This window comes from Globicephala melas, chromosome 7 (genome assembly GCF_963455315.2).
Source record: "Globicephala melas chromosome 7, mGloMel1.2, whole genome shotgun sequence".
Taxonomy (NCBI): domain Eukaryota; kingdom Metazoa; phylum Chordata; class Mammalia; order Artiodactyla; family Delphinidae; genus Globicephala; species Globicephala melas.
The window spans coordinates 70,783,454-70,797,746 of record NC_083320.1 but is presented as its reverse complement, the minus strand read 5'-3'; the positions used below and the strand labels follow the sequence as shown (position 1 = coordinate 70,797,746).

At 42.0% G+C, this 14,293-nt stretch overlaps 1 protein-coding gene across 6 annotated transcripts in view; it reads right to left on the bottom strand.

Moving 5' to 3' along the window:
- The window catches only part of RBMS1 (RNA binding motif single stranded interacting protein 1), a 213,381-nt gene that overhangs the window by 84,773 nt on the left and 114,315 nt on the right, over window positions 1-14,293 (bottom strand). For 5 of the 6 annotated variants that reach the window (XM_070045972.1, XM_070045973.1, XM_030852651.3 and 2 more), the window contains exon 2: window positions 8,418-8,593. In XM_070045972.1, coding sequence (XP_069902073.1) covers window positions 8,418-8,593 — 176 coding nt within the window. The remainder of the gene's footprint in view (window positions 1-8,417; window positions 8,594-14,293) is intronic. The other variant, XM_070045970.1, reaches the window with a different exon arrangement.

The following is a 14,293-nucleotide window of genomic DNA, read 5'->3' as shown; positions in this document are numbered from 1 at the left end:
ATATAGACCCTGACTGGAATATTGTCCATGAAGAAAGAGTTAAATTACAATTAATGACTCAATATTTTGATGCAATAGATGGGCACACCTTTTTAAAAGAGTGAGATGAAGTCTGAAAACTTCACATCTTAGATCACACTCTTCAGAAAATGCCCAATTTTCTTGGTCTAAGCCCTCTTTGAATTATTATGTGCCACCCTCTTATGCTAGTAATAATAAAAGAAGCCAAGTCCGAGAAACTATTGCTAATAGTATTTTATATTCTGAGAATCTTCTAGATCGATGAAGAAAGAATTATTGAGAGGATAAAAATTAGCTGCTTTACAGAACAAAAACATTTGGAACTTAAAAGAAATCCTATTATTTACCATATAAATAAAATGTATATATGCGCAAGGAGCTATATAATAGCAACAGAAAGAAAAATGGCATGCATTTGCTATGATTATCTATGGCAAACATCATCTTAACTCAATTTCACTTTTGGGGAGAGCTTTTTTTAAGTACTCCAGTCAATAAAACATTTTTGTTAAGGCACACATTTAATGAGAGAACTATTTTTTTTATCACTCTATGTTTCTGTTAACTTTTCTTTTTCTGACTGTCTTTCAAAGGAACCTAATAAAATTTTGCTAGATACAGTTTTCAGTACCCTTGTAAAATGCAATTTTAAAAAACCTAAAAGCTCAAATGGCTTTGGAATACAATACAACTCAGTATGTCCAAATTTCAATTATCCTAGAGGTGGTAGATACCAAAGAAAAAACAATCTGTGTGTCTTTCATTGTTGATGTGTGTGAGTTAAATACACCATGACCACCACCGCCGCTACCACTAAGACACTACTTCAACTTGCCTAGAAACGTCACTTGAAGGGTAAAGTATGCCTCAAAGAGATATGTCAGCTTCTAATTTAACACTGTATCAAGAGCTATGGGTCTGTAAGATTCACAAGTCTGGCTTTAGAATAATACTGAATGTAGGCAATAAAATCTTTTGGTCCATGTCTTTCATGTTTGTACAGCTGTCTGAATACTCCAGCATACATCCATGTGGGCTGTGTTTCTTTCCTAAAGTAAATGTATTAATAACTTAGGGTATGTTCAGGCTTCTTGGACTGAGTCATTTGGGGATACCTGAATGGCCTTGGGTTACCTGGCTTTAAAGTCTCTCTTCAATTTGAAAGTGAGAATCAGATCACTTTTGGGTGGAGTGATTTTTCCTGCTTCATCATAGGATCATTGTTTTGTTTTCAATTTAAGCTACTCTCATTTCTTGAACTTTATATAAATTCCAAAGGATTTCATATATACCTGGGATTTCCTAATAGTGGGTCTGTCAGGCCCTTGTTACTTTCAGGGTAAACACTTAAGGTTTAACTTCCTATTAGGGTTAAAGGTTGATTAATTAAGCATAAAAAACTGTATTTATCTTACTAGAATGCCTTCACTTTCAAATTTACCTTAAAAGTAGCCTATTGATTTTGAAATAAAAGGAATGATTATTTTATTCCAGGGTAGAGAAAAAAGAACTTTCAGCAGATAAACTGCTTAAGAAATTTTAGAGTTACAGAGATAAATGGAAATGTATAAAGAATTATTCCTTATCATTTCAAGTTGTCCATTTTCCTAACAGTTGCCCTGACTTTTTACTATAGTCAGAACTTAAATTATTCTTTTAAAGTCAGTGTTCAACAAAACAACTAGTGGTTTCAGAAAAATATTTAGTTCAGTGGGCCCTGTCTGTGGCTTATACGAATGAATAAAAGGATGGCCACATCTGGGGAACACAGGGAGAGGCTGGAGTTTAGGGTTTGAGAATCAGTGAGAGTCTGTGCCCTTCCTGTGCACTCTCTCTCAGTTAGTGCAACTCACATTTTCACTTTATTCAAAGCTAAAACCTTACAGTCATTTTTAATCATGCTTCAGTCCCCGCATTCCTATCTCTAAGGCGCCCTGCCGTCCCAGTGCCTCTCCCCTCCATCGCCTATCACCACCCTGGTTCAGGGTCGCGTCGGCTCAGCCTATGACAGCCCTCTTCTCCAAGCCAACCTTCTGACTTCTGTTGTAATTACCATTCTGAGAAAAAAAGAAAACACTGAATTATGCTTCTCTTCCACTCCACGGGCCAACTTCTCTGTAACTAAAGAACAGACCCCAAACTTTTCAGCTTATTATTCAAAGTGCTAACGATATGCTCCCAAACTGCATCTCAGCCTCTCTTTGCTCTGCATCCACACTCTCCACTCCGGGCACCAGGAGCCCTGGCTAACGAACAACTGCTGAACGGCAGCTTCGCACCAAGAAGTGTTCTTTGTGCTTTCTTAAACATCCAAGCACGCTCACATCTCTTGGGCCCTTTTGGAGGCCTGGAGGACACTATCACTTCCACCCCACATGAAATCTACCTTGTCCTTTAAGGTTGAGAATCATCTCCTCCCCGAAAGCTATCCCCTGGTATCGAGGTTAACGAAGACTTTCTCCGACCCCTCCCAGAACACTGCACTGATTATAACATTTACTTTATTCTGTCTTAAATTAGGGTTGGCTGTTTCTGTCTGCCTCTGTTGATCTGCGTTGCTTTTCCGCTTCACCTTTTTAAGAGTTGCATTATATTCAAAAGAATAAGGAAAACTTGCAGAAAACAGAAAACAAAGCACTAGGAAATGAAAATATACTGGATATTACAACCAAGGAAACATTCTATATCAAAAATATTTCCTTTTAATTAGTAATAGGCTATAATATTATAGGCTAGATTTAATTTCACATTTATATAAAAATCATGTTTTACTGTACTTTGAAATGAATTAGATATCTATTGAATGAACGGGGAAAAAAACCCCAAAAAACTGTTGACCAAGGATTGGTTTGGGAATGAGAAAAAGGTTGTAGAAGGTGGGAGGAGTAGAAATACCTCATCTTGTTTTAATATCAATAGACTTTTTCCTTTAAAATAAGCTGTTGATACACTGAGTTATGCAGACCTTTTCATGTGCTGTCAGTATCACAGAAATGTCCATCCTTGGCCAACAGAGACCCACATATTTGCTCCTACTGCAAACCAGGAAGAACTATGGACCAAACCTTGCGCCCAAATACTGTTTTTGTTTGTTTAGTTTTATTGGACCAAATATTGTTTTAAAATTTTCAGAAAAATTAGTTGGGACACAACAAAAGATTTTACAGTATTATGACAAGGAATAAATCAGGGGTGAGTGGCATGAGGATAAAACTAGTCTTTTGTGAGTGAAGTGCTTCTCCCCCCACCCCCCCGGCCCTCCCCCCTTGTCCCCCCCAAAAAACGCCTCAGGGAGAGAAGGCTGGTGGTTCATGTTAATATAACCTATTCTCTGGCTTTCCCAGCTTTCAGGATCAGAATCTGGTATTTTCTCCTTAATTTAAAATGTAGGATTACATATAACTTAAATTTATTCTAGTAGTTAGGATTTTGAGGAGGATTTTGAGGAGTAAAGGCTCAGGCATGGGGAGACTAATATTTGCTCAATGACCTAGACTGTGGACCAGCTCCTCTCCTTATATTACTTGATTTAATGTGAATCACAACCTCATGATATAAGCATTATTTGACCCCTTTTACAGGCTACTGACTGAGAATAAGGCACTTGCCTAGCACTGTGGTAGGTAACTCTGGGGCACCAAAATCTTGCCACCCTGACCACCATGAGTTTATACTGTAGGTAAGAAATCTGTGAAGATGATATGCTGTCAGCATTACACACAGTCACAGACATGCTGCTACATAACAAGCCCTTGGAGAACAGAAATGTATGGAAGTAAGATGCTGACTGGGAGGTGGGGATGCATAAAAATAAATAAGGAGAGGTTAGTGTGGTCCACGCATGAAGGAGCCAGGGGGCGCTTAGACTCGACCTTGGAAAATCAAGAAGGGGCAACGGGGCTTCCCTGGTGGTGCAGTGGTTGAGAGTCCGTCTGCTGATGCAGGGGACGCGGGTTCGTGCCCCGGTCCGGGAGGATCCCCCATGCCGCGGAGCGGCTGGGCCCGTGAGCCATGGCCGCTGAGCCTGCACATCCGGAGCCTGTGCTCGGCAACGGGAGAGGCCACAGCAGTGAGAGGCCCGTGTACCGCAGAAAAAAAAAAAAAAAAAAAAGAAAGGGCAACGGAGACGCCCGAGGGGAGGCAGCAGCAGGAACAAACGGTTCTCGCTTGTCACCCCTCAGGGAGGGAGGGAGGGAGGGAGGAACCACCCAATTCTTCCGGCTCTGAGAATGAAGACTGGCCAAAGAAGAAGCCGCAGGGCTTGGTGACTAAGAGGATAATGGGAAATAGCCAACACTGCTCCAAAGCTTCAACCTGGGGAGAGTAAATGTGGAAAAATGACGGTTTGGAGAGGAAGGAGATAGTGTTGAATCTGAGGTGCTAGTAAGATATTCAAGTGGAAAAATCTGCAGAAAATTGTAAAGAGTGGAGACTAACCCTCTGAGAGGATGGGGCTGCAGAGGAACAAGCCAAGAAAACTTAAATCAAAAGAACAAGGAGTTGGGCTTCCCTGATGGCGCAGTGGTTGGGAGTCCGCCTGCGGATGCGGGGGACGCGGGTTAGTGCCCCGGTCCGGGAAGGTCCCACATGCCGCGGTGCGGCTGGGCCCGTGAGCCATGGCCGCTGAGCCTGCGCGTCTGGAGCCTGTGCTCCGCAACGGGAGAGGCCCCAGCAGTGAGAGGCCGGCGTACTGCAAAAAAAAAAAAGAGCAAGGAGTTGAGGAGATGTGGACAACAGTGAAAACAAGCCAGAGGAAATAAGGGAGATGGAAGATGCCATGCAGTTTCAGCTGAAACTTGAAAGGAAAATGCAAAGGGTTAAGGTAGTGAGAAAATGGCAGCACCAACAGCCGTCGGCTCATCTGCCTAGAAAATCTGCCAGAGAAGTTGGAAGGGCAACACAGTCAGGCAAACTTTTTTGTTTGGCTTGCTTTTAGAGAAGGCGGAGAATGAAGATTATCTAAAGGTCAGGGGGTAAAAGATGAGTCCTTTCTGTCACCAGCTCATTCCATTTCCTAAATGTGCTGGTTAACTGGACTGATGTCTTCTTTTTGAGCAGATAACACTTTAGAAATAGGGTGCAGAGCTGCAGCAGCCAGAGTGGTCACGAGGTCCCCCCAACAAGACTTCCTATATATACACACATCACAGTGCGGAAGTTCGCTAGAGCTGGTCAGCTTCTTCTTTCATCAAATCCTCTTAGAAAATTGATCTCCTTTCACTCCCTATCACCTGACCACCATCACCACTGTCACATCCCTGCCCAGTCCTTCAGACCAGTGTCCTTCAAGTCACCGAAACTGACCACCCTCCAGTGTGAGCCCCCTTTCCCTCAGCCATGTTGACCTACACTTTCCAGTGTCCCAAGTCCCTCTTTGACTTGGGCTGAGGCTGCTTTTTCACTGCCATCTCTTGTGTTGACATCTGCTTTTTCACTGTCATTTCTTCTAACATTATAGCATCTGTATGTTCTACTCCAAACATAGCTTTTTAAAAATACTTTCTGTCTCCCTCTCCGGTTTTCACAATCCTCATGTCATTCTTGCCTTCAGGTTTCACGCATTGTTTGTATGTTATCAAGTCCCTGTTGCAAACATTCTTAGGTATCTTTTTCCATTTTTCTGTTACATAACCCTCTAAAATATCCAAGTCCCCTAGAGACCCAAATTACTTGTTTCAATTGTTGCCCCTCCTACAATTCACGTTAATTTGTAAATTACACGGCTAAATTTTTATTTCTAAAATATATATATTTTTAGAGCTATGAATTTACACCTATCTTTGCTGAGAAGCTTCTGAAACTTTTCTAAAAAATTTCTAATTATGTCCAGTTTTTTAAGCTCTAGGATCAGTCACTTTTCCATAAGGTTCTTGTCACTTCCACGTGGCCAACTAGCTATTCTTTACTGGAAACAATTAAGTCCGGAACAGGAATGCTCCTTTTTGCTCTCTCCACATTTTAAGACACAAAATTGTCAACCAGACAAATCTGGTACTTATTAGATGCTCTGTGTTAAATGGACCAAAGCTTTCAGCAGATATTGACATAGAGTTCTCTATTACTGTATGTCTTGCCTCTGTATAATACATAAAGAAAACTATCATCAGAGCTAAATATCAAACCTGGGGTTTTGCAAATGATGGGAGAGAGTGAGTGGCAAACCATTATTGCTGCTATTGATAACAGCAAAGAGACTGATGTCTACACATGCTGAGAAAATCCACGTATGTCAAAGAGACCACCAACAACAAAGGAATGAATTTTTCAGGAAAGATGATCAAATGCTCTTCTGCTGCATTTGGAATATGATTTGACTCAGTAAAAAAACCTGCTGGTTTAATTTTTCAAATACATATTTACTGCATATAAAACATGGTATTACTCTATTATTTTATGGTTGTTTAACTCTATCCCCTTAATGTTACAACTCACCTTACAGGATTCAAAACTAGCTGAGGAACAATTTGTCTTCTGAAATCCTTTCCCCTTCTCTTACACCTCAAGGATGTGAGGGTTCATTCCATTCTTTTGTGTCCTACAAAGTTATATTTTTAGCTCCTTAGACTTCAGGTGCTCTATCTACCTGTAATTATGTTGCAAAAGCAGAGGAAGATGCCTGTAGAGGTCAACAGCAGACAAGATAGCAAAAAGGCCTATTTGTGGTCTTGAACAGCTGCAATGGGGCAGGGCGTGCCTGGCATAATTCCATCTGACTCTGGTCAGGCATGACAAACCCCAAGAGCTGGACTTGCTTTCAAAGTCATCCCTAGCACAGGACATTATTTCACTGCCCCGGGAGCAAAGGCTGCAGACAAAGTCCAAAGGGGCTGATCAGAAGGGTAACACGGGAAAGGCGGAGGGAGGGTCCTGAGGGTGGCGGCCTTCCGAAGGCTCTCCAGATGCTGACGAACCACCTCCCAGTGTCCCACCCTCCTCTCTAAAAACACGACAGAGCAAAACCACCAGCGCTCCTGATGGAAGGCCAGATGTTACTTTTAGTTCCAGTTTGCAAACGCTGCCCAAGTAAGTTTTGAAAAAAATTTTTTTCTTAAAGCAAGAAGTAATACATTTATACTTTACCCAGTACAACAAAAATAAGATGCTATTAATCATGTGTTTAGAAACGGAAATACTTTTCAGGGAACAGGAAACACTCTTTAGTGGACGTCCTTTTCCACAGTTATATAAAGTTCTGTTTGTGAGGGACCATGATTGTCTTTGGAAAAATAAAAGAGGCTGTTGTACGTGTAGGCTTTTATAGCTTAAAGGGATTGGAGGCTTTTAGTCTTTACACTGTGATCTTTGCAATGTACAGTGCTTCTGGCTCCTTGGTTTAAACTGGTGCTTTCTTCCTTAGTTAATGTGATTGCAGCAAAGTAGCATACTTATATTCTATTTATCGACAAGCATATAATGCAAATTTCCTTTGGAACAAAGTTATACATGTATGCACATTTCATCTCAGGACACAGCACGGGGGGCAGTGAGAAGAGGAATAGGAACTTCGGGCATAAGAACGCCCAGAACTGAGGACTTCCCTGGTGGTGCAGTGGTTGAGAATCCACCTGCCAATGCAGGGGACACAGGTTCGAGCCCTGGTCCGGGAAGATCCCACATGCCGCAGAGCAGCTAAGCCCGTGTGCCACAACTACTGAGCCTGCGCTCTAGAGCCCGCATGCCACAACTACTGAGCCCGCGTGCCACAACTACTGAAGCCCGCGTGCCTAGAGCCCGTGCTGCACAACAAGAGAAGCCACTGCAACGAGAAGCCCGCGCACCGCAACGAAGAGTAGCCCCCGCTCGCCGCAACTAGAGAAAGCCTGCAACAAAGACCCAACACAGCTAAAAATAAATAAATAAATTAATTAATTAAAAAAAAAAAAAGAATGCCCAGAGCTGAGCGTGAACAACCCAGACCACAAAACTACAGGTGTGAGTGAAGACAGACTACCTTTGCCCCCCTGGCATTAGCGTTTATACCCATTTAGGATTAAGTTAGACGGTAACTACCTTTCTGACAAACGGTGACAACGAAAGTTTCTCTTATGATGAGACAGAATGGCCCCGAGAGGTGCTTCCACAAAATATGAGCACTCCTCAAAAAGGAACCAGCCGTGTTTTTAAACAATTCATAGCCTGCTTCTCATGCGCCAATAAAGTCAAATTCTACTGAGCAAATGCTCCAATTTATCTTATTATATAGGCATTCTGTTGATCGTAATGCTGACTGAAAAAGCATCCAAGGACTCAAAACTTAGAACCCTGTCAACTGTGACCAGAATGAGCATTCCCAGATTTGTCTTGTACTAAACCTCTCTTATAACACAATTTATCTCACTCTGTAATATGATCAAGGAGATATTTAGGAGCTAAACACAAGAACAACTTCTACTTACGGCTGACACAGCTTCACCAGGTCCTGGTCTGTGGTGTTGGGAGGCAGCCCCCGGATATAGAGGTTCGTTTTGCTTAGCTGATCCCATCCTGAGCTGCTACTGCTACTACTGTTGTTATTACTGCTGGTGGTGCTGGGGCTGGGAGGGGCCATGGGGTGGGCTGGGACCAGAGACTGCTGGAAAACAAAGACGGCAGCGTTAGAACGCCAGACAGAACCGATTCAGAGGCTGTATGACCTCCCAACCAAGACGAAGTTACCAAGATACGCATACAGATTTATCTTCAGCTACTTTACCGCAGATTTTAATTTACACCTTAAAAAAGATCTGTTCATTCTACAAAAATACCCTCTCCTTCAACATGAATAATAGGATTTTACTCAGCAGAATATTCTCTACCTACACCTGAAACAGGACTAAGTTTTTGTAAGATTTTATTCACATACTTTAAGGAACACATCTGATACTCAAAACGAACTTGCATAAAGTTATTGATAATATCATTTTAATCTACAGTCATTTAGAAATCACTGGACTTTTGAAAAGGTTTTCAAATTCTGAAGGACACTTGATTGAAACTTGCTGACAATTTTATTGAGATGATTCTTAGGGATTAAAAAAAAAAGATTACTCTTCAAGTGTAAGAAGGTTAGAGTTCGGTCAAGAGGCTCAAATAAGGAAGACTTCACCTAGTTCTAAGACAGGCCCATGGCTTCCTTGAGACATCTGGATGAGATTCACAGGTCGGCTACCTTTCGCTCTGGCTAACCTTGTGAAATTTAACCCCTGTGAGAATGGTGTAGAAGCTGGAAACCTTCCCAGGCCTCGCAGCAGCCAAGGTAACTTTTACAAAGCCTGCAAGCCAGGCTCGGTGTGGTTTCAGTCGGCAGCCACCTAGGAAGAATGTCTGAAAATGTACTCACATCAGATAATTGTTAACCAATCGAAAGAAACCACAGTTCTCTGTCCCTATGCCACACACATGACCTTTGAGGAAGTTAAATGGTTCAGTTTGACATGGAAGTCAGCACACCCCAAAGTGTCCTCACAGCAAATGCTCTGCATTTCACACCAGGACAGGAATTGTTTTTACTTCACATCTTCTAAATAATAAATAGACTAACCAAGGGCATCACTGACACTGAGTAACAGTTTGAAGATGTAAAATTAGTCACTAGACATTCAACAAACTTTTCAAATCTTACAGCTTGATTTTTACTACCATAAGCAAGAAAATGAGGCATCTCTAGGACACAATTAAATTCCACTTTAGAAAGTTCAAAACGTAGACCCCCTGCAATAAATATAACCTTGCTGACCTTGTCAGCAAACTCAACTTTCCAGGACAGATTATCTGGCTCTGCACCCAGTTTCTGCCATGGCCACCCTAACCCCACAGTATCCTGAGGCACTGGGCACCTCATGAATCTAGACATGTAACCATTTCTTCATGGCCTATACTATGAAGATGGTTCTTCTCACTGCCCAGCGCCCTTGCTAAATTAAAATCAGAGTCCAAACACCCCTTTATCTCAAGGGATTCTTTTTCAGAAAGGAGAGGTGCAAGAAGGGTTAACAACAGTCAATGTATAAATGAAGGCTGAACTTGAACCAGGAACATCAGCACAGCTTAATCCAAACAAAACCTGTCTGAGATCATATCCTATCAAGTCGATCTGATTTATGCCCTTAATAAGCAGTTGAACTCAAATCCTTTCCTCTCATCCCTGTTTGTCTCTAAGGGATAAAAACAGCTTTCCAGGTATAAACTAAGCCCTTCTCCTGCTCTGCCACTGTTGGCACCTCAGACCTCCCAGCTGTGCCACACAGAGGTCTGTGTCCCTTCTCCAAAGTCACTCAATATAACTGCTGGCTGCAACCTGCCATCAACAAGGCACCCTCTATGTCTCACTTCAGTGAAGAACAGAGGGGCTGGGAAGTTAACACATATATTGCCACCCTGTCCCTAGCCTTCGATTTACACAAAGAACTGACAGTTGTAGACATCTAGGCAAGACTGTAGTTTTTCTTAACTCGCCTCTGATTCACATCCGAGAGCCTGTGCTTGCCTCAAACACAGCTTTTCACCATAGGACCTGGTGTGTTCAGCGCTGCAGTCGGGGGACGAAACGTGGTCACCTGGGTAAGCCTTGCAGGGATCTGACAGGAGCTGTGGCTTGGGTCCATGCCCACCTTGCAGTGGGATGACACCACCCAAAGAAAGTGAACCAGCAGGCATCTGAAAGACTGCATCCCAAGTCTGCCTCAGCTCTCACCTCTGCTCTTCTCTGGGGTGGAAAGTGGAGTGTCGGGCATAGACTTACCCAATGAAAAGAAACATGTGGATGTGTGAGTTATCTGGACGTGAAGGAGCAGGCTTTTATTTATGTATCTATATTTGGCAGAAGCAGAGCCGTGATCTACATAGCTGATGGAATGCATCTTCGACCGGCCTCCATATTTATGACAGCACTATTTTCCCATGCTGGAAGTAGGTGGGGAGCACATACAGTCTGTGCCACCCCACCTTCTCTCTAACCTACTCTTTGGGGGAAAGAAATCTCCTAGTATTCCGATCCCACCTGGGAGAAGGGAGGTCCCGAATGCATCCTGAGGAGGGTGACTGGTCTCTGGTGAGTCCTGGTGACCAAGGTTAAATTCAAATGAATCCTATTATCAACTCTCAGAAATAGTTGATGACTAAAGACAAGAAGCATTAAATTAGTCCAAGTTGTCCATATTCCATTTTCTGGTACAGAAACTTTTAGATCAAAGATTGAGTTTTTAGAACTCACTGAAATTAAAAATTTAAATCCTGATAAAGACTTCCTCATGTTCAAAGAAGAAAATGCAAACACAATAAAGGAGTTTATTCCAAAATATTCAGAATGGGTTAATGATAACTGTTAAGAGCAGGGTAATGATTATTGTCATATCCTGCATGTTTCATATGTGCCAGACACTGTGCCATGCGTCATCTTACTTAATCCAAACGAGACAGATGCATTATTGTTCTCCCATTTTGCAGATCAGGAAACTGAGTCTCAGGAGACGTTAAGTAATGTGCCATGGTCACACTTTTAGTAGGCGGCAGGGCTGCAATTTGAACTCAGATCTGCTGGACAACAAAGCCAGAGCCCTTGATCTGTACTCTGAATGGCACCCAAAACACTGTCTATATCCTAAATGAACTATTAATATTATTTCATTTTTCTGTGCCCATTCTTCCTGCAACTTAAATTATGAAATTGAAGTTTTTCTGAAATATGACACTTAATACCATTGGTGGCTAAGTTTTTTTAAGAAAAAAATTCCAAGGTGCCTTTAAGTTAATTTAATGAGCAACAGTCAACTTGTGCTTTTTTTTTTTTAACAAAACCCTTAAAAAGGTCAGTTTTTAAAATTCGACCTTATAAATCTTTTCATTAAAAGAATTCTGCAAACAATTTTGGAAAGCTACAGCACGTTACAGCCGAGCATCAGAGTCACCATTTTAGGAAGGCTCCACTTAACCAGTGAAGAATGGCACCCTCACTCCCAGACTGAAACACAAACACTGACAAGTCTTTATCTACACTTCAGAACCCTGATCAATTTAAAGCAATTACACTTTGTAGTCAAGTGCCTCAACAGCATGAACCGCAGACTTAAAAAAAAAACAAGAAAGAAAAAAAAAAGCTTACAAGTGGACAATATTTTATCAAACTCCATTTTCATCACTGGTTGTCCTTTTACATTTTGCCTCTCAAAAACCCCTAAGCTGCCCTAGAATTTGAAAAGACACTCCCCACCTTCCACCCCTTGGATGAAGTATGTGGACAATTTTCACAAATTCAACCTATTTATTTAAGGAACTGGGTGGCTGAATGACCACAGCTAAGTGCTGACCCATCCCACAAGAGCCTAGGAGTCTGTAGCTCAGCCTTCTCTGGCCTAATCTCACTGCTTCAGGTCAGGTAAACAAGATACCTATCAAGTTATCTATCCAAGGGCAGGGAAAACAAGCTAATTCAGTTTTCACAATAACATTTAACTAGGCTGAGTTCGCATGCCTAAAGTGATAGAAAAATAAAGTTGGTGGTAAATAAATGGGTGGCTCTGTTAGCAGAGCCTCTCTGCACTCCCTGCAGGAGTGGGTGTGGGCACCAGCAGGAAGAGGGCTTGTCAACACTCAGGGAGGACTTCCTGTGTGGACTACAATCAGGGAGGACTTCCTGTGTGGACAGCACTCAGGGAAGACTTCCTGTGTGGACAGCTCTGATGCCTCCATCCCACCAGGAAAGCCCACTCACCTCCTACACTAAAAGACAGACACGCAACTACACGTACGGTAAATCTATTTCCCTCCCCGTCACATCACCCCTCACCCCAATGCACATTAAGAAGTCTCTTCTATATAAATGCAAATCTAAGTCTCTTTTAAAAACGGGATTAACCACGTGTGAACTAAAAATATATTAGTAATCATGTACATTGTTGTAGATTTCTATCTAGCAAAGAACAATGAAAAAACAAAGACCTGTCACTATAAATTCTATTGTCTTATTTCCTTCCTATTTCTAATAGGCTCAAGAATAGTGCTCTGACCAATCTTATAGCTGAAGCTGTTCTTCCCTCACCCCCTCACTTAGTAACTTTCCTAAGAATATACTTTGAAGGGAAGGGAAACCTAGTATCTGCCTTTTAATTACCCTCAAGTCTTCTTTAAGGCTGTCATCCTCATAGTTTAAGGTTATAATCCATAATCCCTGTCCCCACCCTGCCACCCCCTACTACACACACACACACACACACACACACACACACACCCCACCACCAAACAGCAGGGAGGTTTACCACATCAACTATTTCCTTTATCCAGAAGCAAAATAATCATTACAGTTGCTCCTGAGAGCAGACAGAAGTCATGGACATCATCACTTCTCCAGGAAATAGTGTAGTATCAATCCTGGCGTGAACTGAGTACTACACAAAGGCACTGTCTACCAAACTAACGCCATATACTGGTTCTTCTCCCAAAGCTTTCAAGATACAAAGGAAATTTAATAATTTAGAGGAATTATGGAACGGGGGTGGGGGGGCAGATCATCTGAATAGGCCAATTTTGTCACAGTCAGAACATTTTTGTTGGTTTGTTTCCATTTAGACATCTGAGTGGCTCCAAAAGGGCTAGGAATAATAACTGAGAAAGATAAAGTTCCTGGCACAGGGAGCTGGGAAAGTACACAGCTGAGAAGTGGGAGGTGAGTTAGTGAGAGATGAGAAGCTGGCCAGGAAGCAGATGTTCTTCCGGGTAGGCCAGGAGGCGAAAGGACAGCACCGACATTAGCCCAGAACAATGGTGCCCCTTCACACATGCAGGGTCTTACTTACCCATCATGTGGGAAGGAGGACAAATGGGCAGATATCAGGTAATCCCATTGGATGCCAGGATATCAAAGCTTAAAATCACATAGCTAATTAGTTAATGAACTGGGTCTCATATTGTCACTGTTCCTTGTTTGGAAACAAACTTTGTAGCCTCAAACTATGGAACTGAGCAATAGGTTATTCAGTATTCTTTTGCTGGATTCTGTCTGTCGAAGCAGAGAGGTCCATGTTGTTATGTTGGCTATTTAAAAAATCTAAAACTAAAAATTCCCAAGGCTTCGTAATTAATATTCACTAAGATAGTTATCAAATCTCATCCTTAAATGTAAAGTTGCAATCTCTACATAGAAATCTCTTTACCTAAGTCCATCAGATTAAAAAAAATAAATTTCAGACGTGCACTGAAATTTTAAAATGTACCATTCCGGCGAGTGATGCGGATAACGGAGGAAGCGAATGAGTGTGTGGGACCCGGGGTTGGTGAGAAATCTATATCTCCCTCGCAG